General features: G+C 43.4%; 1 protein-coding gene across 6 annotated transcripts in view; it reads left to right on the top strand.

Moving 5' to 3' along the window:
• THADA (THADA armadillo repeat containing) overlaps nucleotides 1-25736 on the top strand; it is a 288531-nt gene that overhangs the window by 154058 nt on the left and 108737 nt on the right. For all 6 annotated transcript variants that reach the window (XM_053667075.1, XM_053667073.1, XM_053667074.1 and 3 more), the window contains one exon: nucleotides 8481-8649. In XM_053667075.1, coding sequence (XP_053523050.1) covers nucleotides 8481-8649 — 169 coding nt within the window. The remainder of the gene's footprint in view (nucleotides 1-8480; nucleotides 8650-25736) is intronic.

The raw sequence follows: 25736 nt of genomic DNA, 5'->3' as shown, positions 1-25736 counted from the left end.
CAAGGAAAGAAGATATGCTGAGGCCAGGTATTGCATTCAGCCCCGCTAAAGCGTCGGTGGCTGCCTGAATGTGTTCATCTCTTGGTCTTTTGTGGAGCCAGAGCCAAAACAATGTGCGGGCTTTTGCTACTGAGAGGAATGTGCAGCCCTTTCACTCAGTCTGCACGGGCTGCGGCCCAAGAGCCCTGAGGGTACATCCAGAATGCTTTTCCAGCTGCCGGCGAGGAGACCAGTAGACCAGCATGTGGTTTGTTGATCCAGGGTCAGAGCGAAAGCCCACAGATAGACTGGGAGGGGAACCCATGCCAGAATTTCAAACTAAATCTAGTGGTTATTTTCATTACTTAGGAAGTTTTACACTGTTTATGCTAGCTATTTGTATTCTTTCACTTTATAATACTCTGTTTGGGGTGAAAACTGAAATTAATAATTTCCTTTTAATCACTATCGTTTCCAAAGTCCTTGTAGTTATGTTGCTGTAAAGACTTTTCCATGGTTTTCTGAGTCAAAAAAGAATCATTGTTACAGTATACTGTATTCCAGTGCTCCGGAAGGGGAAACGTTCTTTCCAACTGTCTAGACAATTTGGTTGGCATCTGAAAAAAATCAGTTTCAAATTGTATTTGTTGCTGTCTAGGCAAAAAAAAAATGAAAAAATGAAATGAAATTTCAGGTGAATTATAGTTTTCTTACTTCATCTCTATATTTTGATTGCAAGTAATCAGGGATTAGCCTCTAGAAATTGTGCATCCTTTCATTTGACATGTTTGTAATTCTAAATTATTAAAGAATAATTGTAAATCTTATTCAGAGACCTTTTTTAAAGTAAGTACCGCACAGGATACCCTTCCCTATCCCTGTTGGAAAATTTTTTCACATTTTTTCCTAACACTAAAAGAAATGGTACGAACACAAGTAGGCATTGCATCCATGACCCCATGTCCTTGCCACATACGTGGTCGAGTGCTGTGTTCAGTTCTCACAGGGACAAGTAGAGGGTTGTCAAAGTGATGGAGGCCGATTCCTAGCTCATGGCAGCTGCCACGTGTGGCTGGTCAGCCTGGGTAAAACTGTGGCGACTAGAAGGCAGAGTGGAGGTGATCTCACACGATCGTGCTTCTGCTGTGGACTAGACTCTGGCTGGGCTGTCCCACGTGGCTGCACACTGCAGTTTTCAGGTGTTGGCATTTCTGTGTGAAAATATTTTGTAAAAATGTTTTAACGTGTTGACTGAAGTTAAATTGCAAAGAGCAGTTACCGCTCTGAGCTGCCCAGTACGTAGACGTTTAAACTAAACATTCCACTAGCACATCTGTGTGTGTGTGTGTGTGTGTGTGTGTGTGTGTTTTGTCTATGAAAGCTGGAAATGTGTAGTTTTTAGCTTACCCACTGTCTACTGTTCTTATTTTCCCTGTACTACCCAAACCAAGGATTTTAAAAAATCAAACTTCAAAAGTCCTGAACCCATTACCATTCCAAGAAATATATTTGAATAAAGAAATCCATGAGCTATGCAGAGGGCAAGATTACAGTAAATGCAACTTTTAAGTGTTAGTGGTTTGAGTTGGAGGACAAGGAACGAGTAGTTAAGGTGGTGGTAGGTCCTTTGATGAACTGAAAATTGATATCAGAAGGACAAGTAAAGAATCTGGCAGCTTTGACTGGCGCTGAGCTCACCTGAAAATGTGGAAGGACTTCAGGAATGTCACATTTATAGTAAAAACATATTTGATAGTTACAGGACATGACCAAACATCCGCTTTTTTAAATTCAGTGGTACAAACTTAGTTTTTAGCCATTTCTCTCTTTTATGGATGCACACATACCCACACATGTAAATGTTTCTTGAAGGCAAGGTTTGAAACTAGGAACAATATATTGTACAATGAAAAGAAAAGAGAAGTCTTTGGTGAAACAGTATTAGAATTGACAGAAAAGAGAACTTGTGCCCTGGACCTGAAGAATAAAGGCAGCTGGTCTCACACTCGGTTGGCCCCAAAGAAACTCAATCTTCCTTCTCTCCTTTCCAGCTCTTTGCAGGGAAGGGAGAAAGGTAGGTCTTTGTGAGCACTTGAAACAAGGTTCTATGTCCTCAGCCAGTCATTGATATAGAAAGCACTAGAGAATTTGTACATGTAGTTAAAGCTTTTAAGTCTGAAAGTTATTCCCCTTACTAGATTCAATACTAGCTGTGATTTATTGATCACTAACTTATAGGCATTATGTTTTGTGTGCATTGTCTCTTTCAAGTGTCATAACAGCCTTGGAAGGTCATTACTCTTTCCTATTTTATAGAAGATAAAAACATAGGTGTTTCACTGACCTGTCCAGGGTCACACACTAGTAAGTGACAGGGCTTGGATTTCATGTTAGGTCTGCTGAATTCCAGAACACGTTCTCAACTCCTGTCCTATGTGCTACATTATTGAGAAGTACAGAGACCCTGTTTCTGCTCTCAAGATTTGGTCTAGCCAGCATGACACTCGAGGGAAAGCAGATGAGCTGTGCCCCCTGCTCTGACAGATCTGAATATGCAATCACCGTGACAGGGTCTGGGAAAGAAAGAAATTGACTCTGACCAGAGGAGGCGCAGTAAGGTATTGCCAAAGGAGTCATGCCCAAACAGGGTTCAGAGGATGGAGAGGAGTTCCCCACACATACCAAGGTGAAAGGACATTCATTCCAGCGAGGGTGACCTGCAATGTGCAGGGCACTAAGGATGAAATAATGGTGTGACAAAACACATACAGAAAGATTTTTAATTTTAATAGTACAATGTGAAGCCCCAGCCTACTCCTTTTAACCTGGCCTTCACCTTGCAAAGTAAGGTTGTCTCAGCTTTTAAGATGTTCATCTCCCAAGAGTAGACAGCTGTGCCCAACGAGAAACAGACCACAGTGGCAGGGAACAGGTGAGCGAATTCACTGAGGGGCTTTGGTGGAGGTCAGACGCTTCTGCAGACTCAGGCCAGCTCCCAAGATGCTAATAACCCCTTGGTCAGGTAGGGGTTTCTAGGAAAGCGGATAATCATTTTCATTGGCAGCAGAAGTTTGGGAGCTTCTGTTTCGTATAAGGTTCAGCTTGGCCTCTGGGAAGTGAGGATCAGGGTTGGAGCTGGGTCTGGGAGTGGACAGGAAGAGAGGGGACATGAATTATGTCGCTGAGGAAGAGTGGAGGGAGTTCTTGGTTGGATCCTAAAGCCATTCTGAGACTCTTCTGAAGACTCACTCCAGTTCTTGTGAAATGAGTGACCCACTCAAGGCCACCAGGACTGACGGAGCCCTCAGTTCACAAACACATCCCCCACCCTGCCTAGAAATGATGTCTCAGCCATTCTGCCTTGTTGTGAGGATTAAATGATCCACTTCATGCAAAGATTTTAATAACTAAGTCTGGCCCTCTCTAAATGTTACTTAGTAAGTGTTACTTATTATTAGCATCATCTTTATTGCTGTCCTTCACATTCTGCCAATTAGAGATGGGTCAGCTCTGGAAGTCCTTTATACTTTGGTGTGATATGGTTGAATAGGTTACTTTGGAAACATTTTGTTTTTCTAAGGCTCTGAGGATTTTGAGGCAACTGTATTGTACAGTCTTAGAAAGACTGAACTTTGCAGGTAGACACACCCTAATTATAATGTGGGCTCTGCCACTTACTAGTTTATATTGGGAAACTTCACTTTCCTCAACCTAAAATGGGGTGATGATAATGACCTTGTCATGAAGACTTAGTGAAGTGAGTAGAATAGTGTCTAAAGTCGGCAGCCAGTCCTAGAACACAGTTAATAAACCTCAGTTCTCCTCCTTCTGTCTGGATGCCCTAGGAGCAGTTTGGGTTCGTGTAGGAACAGGCACAGGCCTGAGGAGGACGCCTCTTTCTGTGTGACCCTCCTTAGCCCTGCACCATGACCTCTCAGACTGCCCACCCTCCTCCTTGGTGTCCCCGCCTCAGTTCCTCTACAGCAGCACGTGTCTACTTCTCATGACCCCGCAGAGCACTGCCTCCATCTTCCCCGGGCTGTAGGCTCCCTGCGGCCTGGGCAGTGGTTCCCGTGTGTTCAGCCCCGTGCGTGCTTGTGCCGGGCCCTCCACGCCTGACCTGCGGGAATGGGTGAGCAGAGCCGGTCTTGGTAATCTAGCCGCTTACCTGTGAAGCCTTTCAGGAAAACTGGACAGATTCTGAGGGTACATATAAGAGGGAAGCACCTAGAAAAAAGCTTAGCCACCACTCTGTGAAACTGGCTGGAACTGGGGATGATCTCTGAGGAAAGGTCTTTCCCTGATCGGAACACTGTATTCTAAAGTCTCCGGAATCTTCAGGTTCCTGAAATCCAAAGGTGTGTGTCACCCTCACTTGAAATTCCTCTCTCTTCTCCAGAAAGCCCTTCCAGCTGTCCCTCCTGCTCTTTTCCCCTGTGCCACTCCACACCCACATGCCTCTCTGTGGGCACTACTGGTTCGTGACCATGAGGCGAGCCATCTGGCTCCCTCTCCCAGCTGGTGGTGGCCTGTGAGCAGTGGCCTCGTTCTCCAACTCCCTTTCTTGGAGGCAGAGCATGTAACCGCCAGTTACACTGTGCGGAGGAGCAACTGGATTCCTGACTTGGGCTTGGGAAATGCCACCCCAGGGGTTTGGGGTGTGCGTCACGAACCTCCTAGTACTGTATGGGAAATTGTGTGTGTGTTCATAAATCCACTTCTCTTTTGAGCGGGTCCACGGTTTATATTACTAGATTCTGAAATGTTTTCATGATCCTGCAAATGTTTTAAAAAATCCAACGGACTCATTTAGAGATTTTCCACATACTTGTAAATTAAAACTTGCAGTTTTATTAGCTAGGAGATATTTTTATGCTGCCTCGGTTTCCAGGTGTGAGCTGCAGCTTGGAATAGCCCACGAGCTTCACCCTGGCAATGGTGGTTCTGCGCGGACATGGCTGCAGACGCATCCTGGAGGGCCCACCTGGCCTTCTTGAGCTTCTTTGTTTTATTTTTTGTCTGTCGGTTTAGGTTTTTAGTGTCCTGGCCTCCTACAGGAACGTTGCAGAGTAAAGAACGAGTGGGTATGCAGGCATTTTATAAGTCGCCAAGGGCTGTGCAACTTCAGGTGCAAGTGTTTCTGTTACAGACGTCATTTCTCATGTTCACAGTGCCAAGGACACAGTAGGGAAATGTGTGATTAACCGGACATGGGAAGGGTTCATCGGAGTGAGAAAACCAGAGGCGTAAAGACCAGTGTCTGCATGTCCCGGAATCCAGGGGAGGACCTGGCATTCAGGCCTAGCACATGGCTGGGGCTTCTGCAGAAATGGTTTTCAAATGATGGTCGAAGTAGAAGTGACCTTCGAGATTCCAAGTCCATTTACTTTACTTCCCAGGAGACATTGAAACTGCGAGAAATAGAGGCTGTTGCACTTCTTTTCAGGTGGGGTTGAGGTTCCTCTCATCACTTGCAGTGGAGGGAAAATAAAAATCTCCTTGTCTTCAAATCATGAAGTTGTTGTCCTCTCTTAGACTTAGCGGGGCGATCACTTCATCAGGTATGTAAATGTCCAGTCACTGTGTTGCATACCTGAAACTAATGTAATGCTGTATGTCAAGAATAATTGGAAAATAATTTTTTAGAAAATGGTACAGCGTTCCTTCACACCACAGTCTAGTTCCCCCGCTGAGGCCACTTTGGAGGCCTGCAGCTTCTAGACCCTGCTGATCCTATGCTACACAACAAACAGAGGCACAGTCCCCTCAGGAGACTTAGATACCACAGCAGAGCACGGGGTATAGGTCACCATTCTCAGCTCCGCCGAGGCCCGGAGAGATTGACTAGTCTGAGTCACAGAACTCAGTGCCCAAAGCAGGGTAAATCCAGGTGCTCTGATTTTCTGTCGTTCTAGCCACTGGCTTCTATGTTCTTGAAGGGCATCTCTGCTTGATTTTGGTGCGTTTACTGAATCAAATTCGAAGACTGTGTCTGGGGGTAAAAATAGAGTTTCATTTCAAATATATTCCACTCAGGGCTAAAAAGACGGCGTTTACATCCTCTCACTCTGCAGGTCACTTTATATCTGGAGAGAAGCTGAATCTCACCAGACCCCTCTCTGCCTGTAATAGCTGACAAAACAGTAACGTGGAAACGTTTTTTTCTCTGTGTGTGTGTGCACTATAGTCTGTCCTTCCATGTAAACAATTTGTAATAGAGGGGAGTTTGAAATTACATTTAATCATTGCTTTTTAATGAATGTTACTTAATTAAATATTACTTTAAAATAGGCTTCCTCTCTTTTTCTGTAATTGCATTACTTTTTTGTGGGGAGGTTTTGTTTTCCTCTTTAACCTGATTGTGTGCATTTGGAAAGTACCCTAGTCCAGGGTATCCAAAAGCAGAAAATTCTGGCTCTTTTCCCGCTTTCCATTCTTTTTTCTGTACGGATGCCAGATTCCTCTGGGAAATCATCATTTGTAAAAGGTCAGGAGTAAAAGGAGGGGCATTCTTTAGTGTACAGTTACTACTAATTAGAAACTAAACATCTGTAACCATGTCAGAGTTATTTGTATTTGAAAAGAAACATTTATACACAAGAGTCCTTTCGGTAACATAAAACACACTCTAACACAAAATGTGTGCGCTGGAGGAGTGGGGGACAGACAGAAGGGAAAGCTTTCGACAAATGGCTGTGCTGAGTGAGGTCATTTGCTAATTAAATCTCAAAGCATTTTCAGAGTATTTTCTTTTCTCCGTCAAATGAAGTTTTCTCACTCACCCCCTCTAGCTTCCCATGGGCCAAAGCAAACATTTTACTGCATTTGCCAATTACAGATTAAACATTTAATCATTTTAAAGTGAGAAAGTGGGTGAGCTGGCAGAACGTAGCCAAAGACCATTGGGAAATCTCTAGCTACCTACTGTTCCCTTAGGTCTCACTGTCTGCCCATAATATAATATAGGGTGAGCCCTTCCCCGTCCTGAAAGTACGTGCTGATGGACCTACATTCGTAGGGGGGGAAAATGACACAGTGTTTTGACTTACCTGGTATCTCTTTTTCCTCTTTCCCTACCTTCTTCTCCTGCCCTATTCCCTGTGGTGAAATTCGGCTTGGGTCATCCCATTTGTACAGAAATTCTATCTGTACTTCTATTGTCATGTTAAGAGCAATGTGGGTGATACCTCTGGGGGGTTTGAAACACTTCAGTTGTGAGACTGTGTTCCTCTGCACACTGAGCCTACATGACTACGAGGGCCTCATGTCTCAGGTTTTACCAGTAATTCCTTCTTGGAATACCGTTTAATTTTGAGAGAAACAAAAGCAAACAAACAAAACAAGAGCCCATATCTTTGTCCTGAAGAGTCTGCTAACATCTCCTATCCTTGTCTTGGCATCCAGGACATTTCTATAGGTCGAGTGGGTTACTTTCTTAATTCGATGAAAGATCATGAAGTCTTGAGCGTTCTAGTCCAGAACTTATTTAAGCTAGGACTTACCATATTGGGCTTTCCTCTCAAATAATACTGTCTCTGAAGGCTCCTGGGTGCACAGCTTCCGCAAAATTGTTGTGGGCCCTCGGGTTCTGAGTGTTTACTCAGAGGCCCTTGGGTGATGATCTGCCTTTCCAGTGACCTTTGTAGCGTATCAGAATGCCACTTGTCCATGAATCTTACTCATTTAAGAACTGGCAGCTTCTGGTCAAGTTCTTTGGGTGTGAGTTAGCCCAGAGACAGGGACTTGGTGCTTCGAGGGTCCATCTTTTGTTCTCTTGACAAGTTCAGATCCTGTAGTCTGCCACTTGGCACTCCCTAGTCTGGTATGACCCACTTCTCAGCCTTAAGTTCCACTGTGACTCAAGAGCCTCTACTTCACCCAGACACACCTGCCTCTACCTTGAGCATCTGGCCTTGCATTGTATGACTGCCCCTCCGACACAACTGCCTTGTTTCTTGTAGCACATTTAGATTATGCTGGCTTTCCAGAGTGCCATCCTTCCCAGGAGCTCAGCTTTATCCTCCCATAGCCGTACCGTCAAGATTACCTGCTTATCATTTTCCCAGTACTATCTCGTGTTTTTGGTCATCCTGTCAAATGTACTCCTCCTCTGAGGAGCCAGCGCACAGGCTCCTTAAAGACAGCAGTGACTGTCCAAATTCTCGTGTCATTCATCACAGTGCCTTTTCTCATTGAGTGTCCTATAAATGATCATTTGCTTGTTGAGGAGTAAGCCATTTTTGCCTAATATCTTATTGCCAAAACCTCTTTTCATTTATCCCTGTGATAGAATCATCGCTGATAATGATATTTATAAGAAAAGCAAAGTCACCTGTAGAATTAACACACTCACACACACATACATTATTTGGAGTAAGAAGTAACTTTTCTATTCTCTCAGCCTCGATGTCCCAGCCAGAACTAAAGAGGTCACAGCATACCCGCAGACACAGGTGAGGGAGTGAGTGTTGAATGGTCTCGTGTTTCCTTTTTTTTCTTAGATGTGGTAACTCACCTGTCTACCGCTCCCGGGAAATGGCAGCCCGTGCCTTGGTCCCATTTGTTATGATGGACCAAATCCCTGATACCATCCGCACTCTGTTGGCCACACTCCCCAACTGCACTGACCAGCATTTCCGGCAAAACCATATTCATGGGACACTTCTCCAGGTAAGTGAAGTTCCTTTTTGTGACTTGTCAAACACCACAGGATGAACCTTGGCTTCTCATGTAGTGTTAGCAGGTGCAGATTTGTTGCACGGGCTTTTAACTTTACCCACAGAATTTTTTTCTGTTGCTGAAAAAACAGATCCTAGATGCTTTTTTTTTTTTTTTTTCATTACAATTGTGACTCATGTTATGATTCTGCCAGGTTATTTGCTTGCATTAAATCCTGTTTTCTATATCATGCTTTCCCATTTGGACTGAACCAGGTAAAATTGTCTTTTCCATCAAGTATGCCTACAGAAAAATCTAAGCCACTCCTTATTCAAGGTGAAGTTGTGAGCATTCTTTGAGAGAGAGATTAGCCCAAGAAGCACAAGGAGAGTTATCCGCATCAAGGAGAGATTGTCCTGCAGCATAATACCACGGTACATGGACATATCAAACCCTGCTTTCCTATTTGCTCAGAGCAACAAAGGAGACTTTTCACTTGGAATAAATAGACTTCTTCTTGAAACGTCTTTTTAAAGCCTAACTGTAACCTTGGGTTTAGGTGGTATGGGTTAGAATACCAGATGTTCACGTGGTCCGCTGTGGTCACTCACTGTGGGCCAGGGCTAGGGTAAGATTTAAATATTAAGTCGTGTTTCTGACATGTCAGCAGAGTTGAGAGATGGCCTTGAGCTTCCACTAGATGTTATAAGCTTGAGGTATGTACTGCTGAGGTTTGAGGTTATCCGCCATGCACTCCCTGCACGCCTGGGTCTTCCTTTTTGAAACGAGGATAACGGTGGTGTACAAGGTCTATCCAGAAAGTAGCCAGCCGTGTGATATGAAAAATAGAGACATTTATTGGAGAAGATACAAGATACAAGAAACATTGTACGTAGGACACTGATGCCTTTGTCCCCTTCAAAGTAGGCACCTTGGGACTTCACACAGTTCTCCCAGTCGCCATCAGCTGCCCCGTCATATTTTCCTGAATCTCCTTGGCAGTCTGAAATTTCTTCCCTTTCAAAGGTGATTTTAGTTTTGGGGAAAGCCAGAAGTCACAGGGCATCAGATCTGGGCTGTAGGGAGCTGAGTCTTCTGGGTGATTTGATGTTTCGCCAAAACACTCTGCATGAGATGGGATGCATGAGTGGGCATATTGTCATGATGAAGTTGCTAGTCACCAGTTGCCCATAGCTGCAGATTTCTGAATATCCAAATAGTCCCTGTGGAGGAACGTTCAAGCTTAACACAAAATCTGACGCAGATTTGTTGCTCTACTCAGTCATTTTGAATGTGACGGCCACACAGTACACATCCCCACTCAATGGCGTCCACTGTCCCCACTGACTAGTATGGTGAAGTCATCATTGTTCACACACACGTGTTCCAGTCCACTCTCTTTGGCTGCCAGGTTATATCAGTGTCACACAAACTGTTCTCTTTATATTAACAGTGGTTGGACTTTTTCCACACAGGCCTTATATACGCCATAGAGATTTGGTGAAGACTGGATGAATTGATGCATATAAAGTGCTTAGAATTCTTAAGTATAGTACCTGGTACATAGTAGATATAGAGATATAGATAGGTATTACTGTTCTTATTATTATCATAGTTTTAATGAGCCTGCATTGTAACGAAAACTAATGTTTTTAGTAACTGATTCCCTCTCAGTGAGATGTAAGACCTATATTCTTGCCTTCCTTTCTTACTTGCTTTATGTATTCAACAATTATTATACTGAATGCTTCTTTTTTTTCAAAGATTTTATTTATTTATTTTTAGAGAGAGGGGAAGGGAGGAAGAAAGAGAGGGAGAGAAACATCACTGTGTGGTGGCCTGCTGCACACCCCCTACTGGGGACCTGGCCCACAACCCAGGCATATGCCCTGACTAGGAATCAAACCAGCGACCCTTCAGTTCACAGGCCGCCATTCAATCCACTGAGCCACACCAGCCAGGGCTGAATATCTCTTGCATTCTACTGTATTACAGTCAAAACAGTGCAAAGACAGTTCTTGTATTGAAGGAGTCGAGGACAAGAAAGGACCAAGAAATGGGTAACCGTCATGTATCGATGTTGAATAGTGTGCTGAGTGCTAGGGAGCACATAGTGGGGCCACCTGACTGTTTGGGGAGTCAGGGGACGCTTCCCCCAGAAAGTGACATCTAAGCAGAGAGCAGAAGTTAGTCCAGTGAAGGGAGGAAAAGAGTCTCCCAGGCAGACAGAACAACACATAGAAAGGTTCTGAGTGGGTGAGAAGTCAGCCCATCCGGGAACCGCCAGTTTGTGTAGGGACTGAAGTTCCAGGTCGGCAGATCTCGAACTCGTCTCAGGACCTCTTTACCCTGTTAGAGGTTATTGAGGATCCCAAAGAGCTTCGTCTATCCATATTTAATTAGAAACTAAAACAAACTAAGCACAAGGTCTCCAAGGACACATTCCGTAGTCACCAGAGTGATGTCATCATCACGTACCCGTAGCCTCCGGCAAACTCCACTGCACACTTGTGAGAGAATGAGAATAGAAGAGGAAAGTGATGTCTTCGTACCATTTTGAAAAATGTTTAGTCTTGCAGACCTCCTAAAAAGATTGTACGACACTCGAAGCTCCCAGACCAGACCCTCTGGTCTACGTTACATACATCGTGCATCTTTGGTGCTTTCCTCAGAACAAACTCTTAGGTACTCATCTCCCTTGGTTTTTTCACTCTATCCCTGTGATAAAAATGGGACCCTGAGGCCCATACAAGTTAGGTCTCTTGATTCTATTAGGCTGCTGCTGCTTTGAAGGGAAGGGGCTGGCAATAATGAGTAATGCAGAACAGGCTTTTCAAAGATTCGCAAGATTATACAGCTGACTTAGAAGGAAGGCTCAGATTGTTAAGGGGGGAATCTGCCTTCAGATTTTCTTTACTGAGGATCCACTCTTGGCTGCTCTTTGTCAGAAGCGGTTCTTTGGCTTTTTCACCAGTTACACGGAGTGGCCTCCTAGCCGAGTCTCCCACGCGCACCACTAGCAGGTCTGGCTGTGTTTCACCAGTCTGCCCACCAACAAAACACAGTCATTTGCTCTGTGTCTGGGCTGCCTTTGATACCCTCACATTTACTTGTTTCTGCTCCATAAAGTGTGAAACAGCATGAGAAGGTAAAAACCCTGTGACTCTGGGTGCTTGTGGCTGTTGCTCTTGTCTTTAAGTATTGGAGACATGAAGGGCTTGTTGGAAACAAATAACACTGAGTGTTGGGTATTGTATTCATGTTTGTCAAACAGATTCCTGTCTTTACCAAGAGTGGTTTATACTCTGGTTGAGAAAAGAAAGTCAAAGGCATATGACTTTGCTTTTTTTTTTTTTTTTTTTTTGGTCATGTCCATTTGGGTGCCTCAGCTGTGTCGTAATAGACTGTTCTTTATGGGGAAAGCATAAAGGGTTAAGATGGGGAGCGTTCTTTTTCTTTTTCTTGTCCACAGCTTATAGATTCCTTCTCTGCATAAAGCTACCTTTGAAAGTCAGTGAAAGGCCTGCACCTGGAAAAGAGATGTTAGGGATTGAAGGAATGATAATCTCCATGGGACTTTCAGAGCCAGCTAAGTAAATATAAAATTGTTGTTTTTTCAAAAGCAGGAAATCATTTTGTAATCAGAAAACAAATTCTTTCACAGAACATTTTCTTGAATTATACATTTTGACTTCTTTGAAAAATGTTTACATAAATATATCAAACCTCAGAAGTATTTTTATAAGTATACCTTAAAAACGAGAAATATGCTGATCTCTGAAATGTTCTGGTACTGCGGAAGAAAGACTCAAATTATAGGACATGCAAAAAAATCAAAACACGTGGGATTCGTTTCTTAATCGTTTTAAAAACCAGAGGTTCATAATTGCCATGTTGAAGTGGACTGGAAGTAATGCACATCAGAGGAGGTGAGATTAGGCAGCAGGTTTGCAAGAGCCAGCAGTAAATGACATTAAACCTCAATAAAGGCCAGATAAGAGCCGTGGACATTACCTCATTTGGGAACAGCACTGGCAGGGCTACCCTGTCTTTTAAATAGAATTAACCGTCTCTTTTTGTTGCCAAAATTCTGCATGTTGGGGACTTAAGATTATTACTAGGTGACTTACCAGTCCCGAGAAATCACATTGGAGTCCAAAAACGTTCTTTTTTGTTGAGGAAGGGTTTGGCCAACAATCAGGAGGAAAGATTTATTCTGATTCTTGGGGACTTAACACACCTTTTGGTGTTTTTCATAAGGAAATATCTACCATTGGAAGTAAAAGTTGGAATTTTGAGTTTTTTTTTCATTTCCTGTCCATTTTGGTTATTCTTCTGATGGTATAACAAAAAGGTGACTTCTCTCTCTTTAATTAAGCTCTTTTATATGGGTGAGTACAGTGGGCAGTAGAGGCAACCCAGCTGCCGTGGAAGCAGAAAAAACACGTCTGCATTTCATCTGAACATTCTAGGCAAAGGTATTCCTTCGTCTTCAGTTAACCAAGCTAGTTACCACGGTTCTCTACATCCCTTTGTTGTTATTAAACATTCTCAGTTTTTACCAATAGAATCACTGAACACCTTTCCAGCTCCTTTACTCCCCAGATTTGGAGCCTTGATTTCTGCACTTTGAGAATTCGGAGTGAGAACGATCCCGCCCCTGACGGGGGCTGAGCAGCAGTGCCGCATCCTTGGGCTGACAGGAAATACGAGCCAGGGATGGACTCCAGGCAGCCCAGGCCTGTGCACTGGGAAATTTGCCGTAAGAGAAGGAAAATGAACCTTCTGAGCACCTCCTGCGTCCCACATGAATTGCATATGTGATTTCACTAATACTTTCAGCAACCCAGCAAAGTAGGTGCTATTCCTGCCACACACAACCCCCTCCCCCCAACCCCCCACCCCGTTTCTGATGTGAAAATCGAGATAAGCCTGAGAGACTGACTTGTGTACAGTCACAGAGGTAGCCAAGGTAGAGATAAAATATTTAAACTCTGGAGCCTGTGTTCTTTTTCTCTTTAAAACATGCTGCCTCTCTGATCGTTGATGTCAGTACAACTTTTTATGCCTAAGGAAACCAAACCAAGGATCCATCCACCTTCAGTCTGTTTCTACTACCTTGTTACTCAGTTGGTCTCCTTAAATTTAACTGGTTGTGGTACTGAAACATTGGAAACAAAGTCCATCAGTGTTACCAGGAGGGACAGAGGAAGTCAGCCATACCCAGAGAAGCTACAACTGCTAAAAGGACATTTAAAAGTACTCACCGTACCTTCCCTGTCTCTGCTCATCTCTTTCTTATCACTTCTCTTTGGGTCCCCATTTAATGCTTCTAACCTAGAAATATGGAATCCTCCCTTGAGACCTAGGTTATGGGCCAAGTTCACAGTTGCCATACCTCTGTCATCCTTAAGGGTAGGACAAAGCCTCTCAACCGTGGGCGTCCACAGGAATTGTGGGTCCTAGGTCTGGGAGCCGACGCAACCATGAAAAAGTAGTGAAGTCTGAATTCAGTTCAACAGGCAGGGTAGTATGTCTACCCTGTTCAGGCTTGGGGGGAAACACGAGTTTGCCTTTAAGGTTCTCCCCTGCCAGTGTGGGGAGTTGAGGTTTAGAAACCAAGTGGCCAACCAGACCCTCAGGGACCAGGGAGCATATGAGTAAAAAAAGTGAAGATGAGACAAAATCAAAAGCCACCACACAGGGCATCAGTTGTAAAAGAAGACTGAAACTAAAGTCATTTCTGCCTTAGTCTGTAACACCCTGCTACACTCTGTTAGGCCTAGAGTTAGTTAGGGTCTTTATGGGGGTAGGAACAGGGGTGCTGGGCTGGGAGGGATGGCATGAGAATAAAAACAGAGGCAGATGTTGGCATTACTTTTGTGGAAAAGAAAAGGAGAAAACCAGGAAAGAAAAGTTGGCCAGCCCGGACTGGTGTGGCTCAGTTGGTTGGGCATCATCCCACAAAGTGAAAGGTCGCTGGTTCAGTTCCTGGTTAGGGCCCATGCCTGGAATGTTGGTTAGGTCCCCAGTGCTGGTGTGAAGGGGGTGTGTACGAGAGGCAACCGATCAGCCGATGTTTCTCTCATATCATGTTTCTCTCCTAATTCTCCCTTCCCTCCTCTCTCTCTCAAAGTAAGTAAATAAAATTTTTTTTTAAAGTAGACCAATTCGGCCAGCTAGGCATCTAAAGGAATATTGGTCAAGAAACAGGGATAAGCCCTGGCTGGCGTGGCTCAGTGGATTGAGTGCTGGCCTGCAAACCAAAGGGTCCTCTGTTCGATTCCAGTTGGGGCACATGTCTGGCTTGTGGGCCAGGTCCCCAGTAGGGGGCGTGCAAGGGGAAACCACACATTGGTATTTCTCTTCCCTCTTTCTCCCTCCCTTCCCCTCTTCTAAAATAAATAAATAAAATCTTTTAAAAAACAAAAACAGGGAGAAGACCAACCATCCTTTACCCTTCCCTACAGAGAAAAGAAGTGAAAGCAAATGGCAAATCAGTGATCGAGGTAGCCTTAGGTATAAATTCTACTGAAGTTTTCTAAATAAGGAAACATTTTTAGAAAAAGTATATTTTTTGCTAATATTATTGTACCCAAACTTATAATTAAGTATAATTTAAAAGAAGGATTAATTTCATCTTTTACAAATGTAACCATTTAAGACAGCACCTTGTTCTTAAAAATCTCCATATATTTTTCACATTTCTTAAAAGTACAAAATTATGAAACATAAAGTAGAATGCTCTAGTATCTAGAAATGGAACACCACTTGACAGATTCCATTCAGTGACTTAGGTTTGCCTATCTTCATTGTTGTTCATTTTATACTCAGAAAATATAATTTCAGAATAGAAAATCAAAACCAAGAGCAAGAACTTAAGCTGATGCTGTAAGTTATAAATGGCCAGTGTGCTCTTCTTTGAGATGAGCCATAAAGAAAACACTCACTCTTGTAACTGGTGGCCAGATTCACTCCTTCCTTCCGAGGACTTGTGTCCGCATGAAAGGGGGAAATCTGATTGTTAGGAAGGTCCCAGCTCAAAAAGGGCTAAAGCAGAGCTTCTTCAGCAGCCACAGCTGTGCCGAGTACTCATGGATTCCTTCAGCTCTCAGGGCTCCCGGGGCTGGGGCTCCGGGCAGTCACCTGCAGCTGGGAGTAGCAGCGTCTGCTTATCCCAGAGTGCCAAAGAAAGATTACTTCATGTGTGTGCTTTGACATGAAAAGAATTGGAAAGCACAGACTAAACCTTGTTAAACCCTACCTTTTGGCAATTTATTCCTTTCTGGATATAAGCCCAGAAAAGTCATTTTTAATTAAAATGCTACTTTTGAAGATGAATTAATCTCTTCCTTATAAATATCGAAAGGCTTTTATTGGTGTGTGTTACGTAGGGAACTTTCACTAGGTGTGTGGAAGACAGCTTTTAGCTGCCAGGGCCAGAGCATCGACTGAAACCCACTGTCGCTGTTGCCGGCCGGTGTGCTACTGCAGTCTGCAATTCTCTGAACTCAGAGTATCAGGCAGGCGCTTAGATTTAGAGACTTGCCAGTTGGTGTATCCCCTGGCTTTTGTTATTGTTCAGAATTAAAGTAGAGCAAGTAATGGTAGAGAAATGTGTATACAGATGTGCACACACATATGTACACGTGTATACAGATGTGTACATATACATAATACCTATATGCACGTGCCAGTTGTTTAATGTGTTTGTGTGTGTGTGTGCGCGCGCGTGCATGTGTTGAGTCCCTACAGAGGCTCTTTCGGCATTACTCCCATTATCCTGATGAGAAAACTGAGAACGAGAGGGGTTGAGATTTGACTAGCATTATGCAAGGAGAAATGGTCTGAAGTGGAACCGGGATTCAAAGCTTTCACATTAGTGCAGTCAACCACTGTACTGTACATTCTCTGGACAAGGGAAAGAAAACTCTTAGGCAAGAGTGACACTCTCCAGGGCCTTCAAAGTACAGGGTAAAAATGGAAGTTGACATGGTTTATTCACTGGTCCACTTGACAGCTGTTGATTCAACACCAGCATGCCAAGTACTGTTTTAGGTACAGAGAACAAAAGAGACAGACCCTTGATCTCAAAGGTGGCCGCTGTCACAGAGCTTGCATTCTAGGGACAGGGAGACGGGGAATCATAGATGATATTACAATGAAGTTTATTCTAATTTATTACAATAAACATAATAAATAAGTAAGTTATATGTATTAGTAGGTAACAATTGCTGCAGAAAGAAAGGACACACAGAGCAGGATAAGGAGAATTAGGAATTCAGAAGAGAGGGGGCAGGGGGCAGGATTAAATATGGTATCAGAATAGTAATTGAAAAGATAACACTTGAGCAAATCGCACCACAAGACAAGGGAAAGCTTTATTTAATATAAAGAGTGGACATCTTTTCTCCTGAAATCAAGTAGGTTACACATGTCTGTATGGTTGAGATGACCTTTAATCATGGAGAAGTGCCAGGAGAGTCAGCAATAGTGAATAAACAAGGCCAGGAAGGATGTCATTACTTTGGAAACTTGCATCCTCTGTGTTGTGCCCATGATAGACGTGGAGATTAGTGGGGACTGTGGAGTTCTTTCCCTACAGAATCACAATGAAGCAAGTAGCCTGTCATGGTTCCCATGAGCTTAGGCGAAGAGCAACGCATTCCTCACAGCACCTCCTCTACTTTCCCAGGTGATCTTTACCGTAACTCTCTGTACCTGGGCCTTAGAGATGTGGAGAACGCCTCTGTATTCTCTTACTTAGCAAATAGTCCCTGAGTGATTATTAAGTGCGTAATACTATGCCAGGTACCACAGAGACTACCAAGAAAGGTTAGTATATAACATGTTCTCTGCCCTCAAGAGGCTTACGAGCTGCTGTGGAAAACAAGCCTACCACATCGTAGACAATTACACAGAAATACCTGGCTGTGGTGTGTGCCAGGCGAGTGGCTGAGAACATACCCGAGAGGAGAGCTCGGTAAGGCTTCATGGGGACAGTGTGTCTTTAAATTAGTTTTCTGCTTTTGAAACAAGGGACTTGGTTCTGGACCAAGGCATGGAGGGGGCATGCAGAAGGTGTTTGCAGGGGACAATGAGTAAACCAGCCTGTGGGGTCCAGGAGTGTGTCGGGGACAGATGGGATATGTGACTGGCAGGGTGGGCACAGGTGAGCATGTGAGACCACAGATGCCAGGCCAAGCCACTCCATTTGGACTCTGCAGGCCTGTGGCCTTGAAAATGCAGGGAACAAGACAGCAGTGCGCGTGGAAGGGTATGGTGGCAAGTTGCTTCTTTCTCTCATCCTCTTAACTGTTGTTTTGTGTCTGATATACAAGGTGCACAACATGTTAATAGAGTAGTACATAATTTTTTAATAAATAAGTATATAAAAGCCGGGAGCATGTGCCCAAAGAGATCATTGGGCACTAAGTGACTAAGACCTTAGACTGGAGCCAGCTTGTTGCCCTGTGAGTCCTGGCTCTGCTACTTGCTAGCTATGTAATTGGGGCCAGTTGATTTCTGTCTCTGCTTCCTCCTCTGTGAAGAGGAAGATAAAACTACCTCGTAGGTTGGTCGTGAGGATTAAATGAACTAACACATGGGTAATGCTCAGCAAGGTCTCTGCCATGTAGTAAACGCTCAGTAAATGTTAGCTGCTGTTATTACTCCTTGGCGTTGCAGCTGCTGTCCAAAATGTGAAGTCCACTGATTGGATGGTGAGTGAAAGATTTTGAACTAAAGAAAGCCATGTTTTAGAAAAATCAGTTTACATTGAAATAACAGTGTAAAAACGTGAGGATTCCATGAGAAGTGTGCGTGCATAAAGAAGAAATAAGTTGATTCTCGGCGAGTTTGACTTAGTGTTAGCATGCTCCACAAAAGATTCCTCTCAGCAGTATTCTCTACCTTCCTGGAGATCTTATTAAAGATTATAAGAGCTGAGATTAGTTCTGATGTTTAAGGGTTCAGTTCCTGCCTATCAGGTTGTTATTCTTGCACCTGTTTTGTTTTGAATTACATCCCCCCCCACCCAGAAACCTGATGAATCAAGAAAGGAACACTGTCACGCTGTCTCAGACAAAGGAGTCTTTTTCTATTCGAAGGGCGAAATCTGAAGTTCATAAACTGAAAGGGAGATACAGGATCCTCCTAGAGAGATTAATCTAGCACTTTTCCAAGTTCATTTTTCATCTTGGAAGACCGACCTGCTTTCCATTCCTTTCTACCCTTATTGTTTGATACTTTCTATGACTGATGATAATTCCGAGTGTGCTTTAAAAACACAACAAAACAAAACATCGCACTGTGGGCACACTAGCAGGCTCCGGTTGTTTCCCAGAATTCTTATAAAATATCTGATGGTATGTGGTCCCATTACATGATGCGCTTTGTTTGGTGGGTCTCCAGCCCATGAAAACAGCACTATTTATTGGTTGTTTTTAGATCTGCCAATCTAATAGGAAAAAAGTAATACTTCATTGTTGTTATTGAGGAAGCATTTCTAGGACTGCAGAGCATTTGTGCTCCTAGTGTAGCCCTTGGATTTATTTCAGGCACCCCACATATTTTAGTGGCTGAGGACTGAGCTGGCTGTTTGAAAGCACTGTGGTTGAGTATAGCAGATGATTTGGCAGCAACCCCAGAGGCCTGAAGTAAAATCAGTCTGTGGACCTAAAGGAAAGTTTAAATAAGTAATAAAACCCTTTCTCTTTTAATCCGTATTATTGTTTGTGACATTCTTGTATTCCTCTGTGCTGTGATCCCTGTCCCCTCCGCCCTGGCCTCCCACGGCAGCCTCTCTCAGCCTCGGCACCTTGGACAACAGGGGCTCGGTGATTCTCTGTTGTGGGGACTGTACTGTGCATCGTAATGTGTTTGGTAGCATCCCGCCAACACACGTCTGTAGTATCCACCTTCCCAGCTAATGACAACGAAAATGTTTTCGGGTAATTCCACATGTCCCCTGGGTGGAGTGGGCAGAGTCGCCCCTGGTGGAGAACCTTTGTTTCATGGTGCCTATGGATTCGCTCCATAATCCTGTGTAGACAAGTTGTGATGCTTCTTATTTAAATACCATTGGTCATGAAAGAAACCAATCCTGACCCATGAACAAATTGTAATTCTACAGACGTGCATAGAAATAAGGGAATGGGGGGAATACATCACTCAGTCTAGAAATCTCAAAAGAAACATTCTTCTTCTTTTCTTCTTTCTCCTCCCTTTTCTCTTCCTTCACCTCCTCTTTTTTCTTTTCCCTCCACTCCCTTCTCAAAATGTGATCATCTCAAACTCATCTATTGAGATGATCATATGATTTTTATCTTCCATTCTATTAATGGGACCTATGACATTTATTACTTTGCATATGTTGAACAAAGTAATATACCTCAAGTGAGGTATAAATCTCACTTGATCATCGTATGTGATCTTTTCAGTGTTGTGTCGAATTTGGTTTGCTAGTGTTTGGTTGAATATTTTTGCATCTATACTCATTGGGGATATTGGCTTGTATCCCTGGCTTGTATCGGAAAGTTTTCTTTCCTTTACGGTTCTTATCTGGCTTTGGTGTCAGGGTAATGCTGGCTTCATAAAATGAGTTTGGGAGTGTTCCCTCCTCTTTAATTTTTTGGGAAGAGTTTGAGAAGGATTGGCAGTAACTCTTTTTATTTTTTTAATGACCATTCTATTTCTTTCTTTTTTAAAGTTTGTATTTATTTAGAGAGCAGGGAAAAGAGGAAGAAAGAGAGAGAGAGAAACAGTATTGGTTGCCTCTTGCACACCCCCAGCTGGAGACCTGGCCTGCAACCCTGGCATGTGCCCTGACCAGGAATCAAACCAGCCACCTTTCAGTTTACAGGAAGACGCCCAATCCACTGAGTAGTCAGGGCAGTAATTCTTCTTTGTTTGGTAGAAATTTACCAGTGAGTTCATCTGCCCTGGGCTTTTCTTTTGGGAAGACTTTGATTACTTACCCAGCTTTCTTATTCATTATCGGCCTGTTTAGATTTTCTGTTTCTTCCTGATTGAGCCTTGGTAGGTTTCAAGACATGTGTCTAGGAATTTATCCATTCCTTTTAGATTGTCCAGTTCGTTGACATATGCTTGTTCATATAAATGCCTTTCTTATTCTTCTTTCCCTTGTTTATTCCTGTGCTCCACTAGACCCTCAGATAATAATGCATTTCAACAAGATGATGCGTGCATCTGCCTCCTAAAATAGTACCGACCATTCTGACTCCCTGGCTACCCCGGGCTCCCTCCTGCCACTCATGGCCCCATACTCTAACCTTTGCTTTTAGATGATTAGACTTCATCTTTGCTCTTGTGTATCATCCTGTGTTGCTTTTTCAGTCAGTAGTTCTGGTGCAGTGTAATAGTGTTTGAGAAGAAAGGCTCTAGAGTAAGACTGTCTGGGTTCAGCTGCCAGCTCCACTGCCCACTGAGATTTCTTAGCCTTCATCTCCTCTGTAAAAAGGAGAAACAAATAGTGTTCTGAGGATAGCTGTGAAAAATAAGTGAGATAAAACAGAATGACCGTAATTGCCAGATCTTCTGTTTCAGAAGAGATTGAAGGTGGGGGTGGGAGCGGTACCGTTATTTAGGGCAGGAAGGGGGTCTTTTGACACTGTTCTGAAGCCTCATTGGTTATGCCCTTCTCTGTGTGCAGGTGAGTTCTGTTATCGCTCCTGAGTGCCTCATGCCATTGGGGATTCCTTGCGAGTCTAAATATCTACATGTTCATTCACTTTTGCCAAATCGAGGTAGACTGTTGCCTCCCTGCTTCACCCTCCACTTATTTCTCTTAGTAATGAAGGCAGGTGTGTTATGTACTCGAGTTGATGGCAGCCTGCGCCAGTGTTAGGTATACAGGTGTCAGATGCTTTAATGTTGGACCCACGTTTGTGTTGAAGAGGTGATCGATCCTCTGTTGTCACTAGGACCTCGGCCATTCTTCTTTTTGGATGCTTTTTAATCTTCTAAAGTCGGCTTTCTGGGAGGGGGACAATTTCAATAACTTCCTAAGAATCATATTTCTACAAAAGGGACCAAAGATGGTCAGAGTTATTTTTATATCAAATGGATTTAACATTTACTTTTCTTAAATAGTGACTTTGAAGAGTTTGTAAGTGCCAGGAAATTCCATCACCTTTGTTAATCTTCAAAGAGAGCAATATAATTAACATTTTAAATGTGCTGTTTGACATTTTTTTCCTTATTCACTACTTAAGCCTTTTAAAAAGATTTTTATTCTTGGGGATGGTAAGACAGGTTTTACTTGTAAGTTTAAGTCAGTTTATAGCAAATAGAGTTTATGCCTTTCCTTTCTTCTCAGATTACAGGGTATATGGTAACTTTTATATCTAACATGTTTCTAAAATGCAGTTTCAGTTTCCTGTTTTATCATTAATTTTTTTCAAGTATATGAGACTCACTAGTCCAGTTGACAATCTGTTCTTTTGGACTGAGAAAAGCAGTGCTCGTTGACCAGTCCATGTGAAAGAAAACTTAATCATCAGGTTTGAGTTGTCAGATGTTTATTTAGAGAACAGATACAGAGCAATAATTTATATGAAAATTTATGATTGAACATATATACTCATTGTGTGTATATATGTGTGTGCATGCATTTAGAATTACGGTGCTAGAAATTCGGGTGCATGTTCTTCAAAGGAAACCCCGATAGTGAACTAGAAATGTGCTGTGATCCATACCCACCAGATCAGAACATACAAGGTGCTAGGTTTCTGGAGAACGTGAGCACCAGTGCCCTTCGGCCTACAGTCTGTAAGCAGTGGCGAGGCTCTTGCACCTGACTCCTCCGTAGGACCTCCTTGGCCTCACCAAAGGGGGAGAACCATATTGTTTAAAATATGTTTTCAAGGCCCTGGCTGGATAGCTTAGTTGATTAGAGCATCATCTGGATGCCACAAGGTCGTGGGTTCGATTCCCCCATCAGGACACATATGAGAATCAACCAATCAATGCCTAAGTATATGGAGCAACAAACTGATGTCTCTCACTCTCTCTAAAATCAGTCAGTAAATAAAAAATTTTTAAAATAATGTATCACTTCAAAAAATAATGTATCACTTCCTCTATTCTGGATGAATGTATGCTTTACTTCGTTAACTTCCTGTGTCCTAGCTTTCCCTCCCTTGCTGTTGCTCTAATTTTCACTCTCCCTCCTGAAGGGGAGGGCGTAGAACAAGCAGATGCACAGTTCCCCACTGTCTGTGGGTTTCAGAAGGTATATTTTAGATACCACTGCATCGATCACCATGAGTTTAATTATTTTTAAATTCATTTAGAGAAAATAGAGGTGGCCTGTGTGTGTGTTAGAGGTTGGGCCACGAGTGGGGCCTAAAAACATCTACAATTTAGTTTAAAACCAATCAAAAACACCAAGAAGTCTGCCTCAGAGTTTGTATTCAAGGGAATTTTTTGTATAGATCTGAGGGTTGAAAACATTGTTCTCCTTCCTGACCGACCCTTCAGAGGTGAGATAGGTTGCTGTGGAACGTGGTGAGCGCTCCTTCCAAGCGGAGGTCGGTCACAGACCAGAGCCCTGCTGCTCAAAGAGCGGGGCCGGGCCAGCAGCAGCAGCAGGCAGAACCCGGGCCGCCCCTGAACCCGCGTGTGTACAAGATCCCGGTTAAACTCATATGCTCATTAAAGTTTACAAAGTGCTTGTCCAAATAAGCCTTTTCCAGGACTTTGTAGTGGACTTACAACCCAAAGTTTAAAATAAATATCCATAATCATGTAAATAAATAAGTGATTGAACAAATAAATGGGAGGAAAGAGACAAATTCCCCATGTGGAAGAATTCCAAATAATTCATGTAGATACTCTCTCCCCTCCTCCAGAAGGTGGGGCATAACCTCCCTTCCCTCACCTCTGGAGGGTGGGCTGCGCACACAATGACTTGTTTCCAGAGAGTCAGGAAAGGGGGGGAGGAGAACGACGCAGCAGGGGAGAGATCCGGCCAGCACCGGCTCTGTGTTGTGGGATCGAGGCTAACACCAGCAGTAGCCATTGTGCTGACAGCGGGTGTCCTGGTTACGACATGGGAAAGGTGCGGCCCGGCCCCTCTGCCATCTCCCTGCCATTGACTCGTAATCCTAGTCTAATTTTAAAAATCAGACAAACTTAAATTGAGGGACTTCTCACTAAATTTCTGACTAGTACTACTCCAAACTGTGAAGGTCATCAAAAGCAAGAAAAGGTGTAAGAAACCGTTGCAGGCCAGAAGAGCCTAAGGAGACATGGCAGCTAAATGTAACATGGTGTGACCTGGATGGAACCCAGGAACAGAAAAAGGACAGGAGGTGAAAACTAGTGAAATCTGAATAAAGCATATGCGGCTGAGTTAACAATAATGTACCAGTTACTTCCTTAGTGTGGTAAATGTACCACAGTAATATAAAATGGCAACACCAAGGGAACTGAGTGAGGCGAATACAAAAACTTTCTGTGCCATCTTTGCAGCTAATTTGGTATATCAGACTCACTCTAGCACACCCTGCCTTCTCTCACTGGATTTGCTTTCTCATAAAGCAGCGATAGGCAGAGGGAAGCATGCTGCGGGAACCTAAATTGCCGGGTCAGTCACGACGGGCATCTGACTCCTTCTGAGTGGCTTTGGGCCCTCGTCTGGAAAGTAGCAACAGTCCTCGTTATTGATCCCAAGTAGCTGTTGGTTGTTTTGCTTCTGAGTGGGATAGAAATAGACTTCCATTAATTTACCGGGACTGCAGTGCTTGTGACCGCATGTTTAGAATGTGGATCTTGACCGTTGTCTCGGGGCACCTTTGTGAAGCCCTGACACCAGATTCATTTTGGTTAAGGGTCATTAGTTACATGTGTTTGCAGCTTTAGAATCGAGAACTTGGAAAATGCATCTAGCAAAATGGAGATTATTTTTGAAAAGGAAGTGATTTTCATTTTAAAAAACTGTAATTACTACATATGGTATCAGATGAGTACTAGACATATTGGGGTGATTCTTCATTAGTTACGTAAATGTGTAATCTCTGCGTTGTACACCTGAAATTAACATAATGTATGTCAACTGCAATTGAAACAACTAAAAAATTGTTTGAATTAGTCATCTGGGCTGCTTGTAGAAAACAAATCATCATCACAAGGGTCTTGAACAAAAGAAGAAGGTTCTGCAGGAGTGTGTGCAGCAGTCTCTGTACCTGCTGGTCTCCGCAGAGGCAGCGCCTGCACTTCCGCGCTGCGTCTTCCTGCACCCGGAGTGGAGGAGGGCCCTGCTGGCTGTGCGTGGGCTCCTCAGAGAGGATGGACGCAGAGAAGAGCCCTTCTGTTTTCCGCAAGTACAGCTGTATTCATGCTGTAAATGCTGGCTGGGGGGGGGGGGGGCGGGGTGCAACACTGGTCCCGCCTCAGGGGCCCCGTTAAGTCTGAAATGGCTTGCACTTGGGTGGTGTTTCTTGTGTTGGGTTGTGAACATTGACACCAGTTTCACAAAATTCTCTTCCAGAATGCTTTTGCTTGCTTGTGCTGTGCTTTATTCCCGTTTTCAGAGGCTTGGCTGGGACAGGCCCTGGGCCGACTTTCCTTTGCTGTCTGACCACCGTCAGCAGTTCTGTAACAGAATTAAAGGGATACCTCAATTTCCAAAAATAGACAGACGTTCAAGAGGTTTACTGCCCAGAAGAGGGAAGTCAAAATAAGCAGTGTTATATTTTTTCGGCATACAGATTTTCTGTTTCCCACATCGGGACCTTATACGTAGAAAATTAAAAATTACAAAATTTTCTTCAGTGTAAAATTATGTTCAAGCTTACTCTAGCTTTACTTTAACTCTCTACCTTATTGGAAAGAACTCGGTGTAAGGTAGATTCACCTTGGGTGCCATCCAGTGACTGAAATGCCAGGCTACCATGTAAATAAGCACATACCCCAGTGTACTTACCATTTGGAAACTAAAAAGCATAGAGAAGATACTGTGCTTTATTACAGTTACCTCATTCCTACTTGGTATGCACAGTTTCTAATCTAGAACTGTTTTTATTGCTCCATTCTTAGAGTTTCCTGACAAACTGGATTATTTTGTGGGTAGAGGT

The sequence above is a fragment of the Artibeus jamaicensis genome, unplaced genomic scaffold (genome assembly GCF_021234435.1).
Source record: "Artibeus jamaicensis isolate MK-2021 breed Jamaican fruit bat unplaced genomic scaffold, CSHL_Jam_final contig_465, whole genome shotgun sequence".
Taxonomy (NCBI): Eukaryota; Metazoa; Chordata; class Mammalia; order Chiroptera; family Phyllostomidae; genus Artibeus; species Artibeus jamaicensis.
Note: the sequence above shows the minus strand (reverse complement) of the source record. Positions and strands in the feature narration are given on the sequence as shown.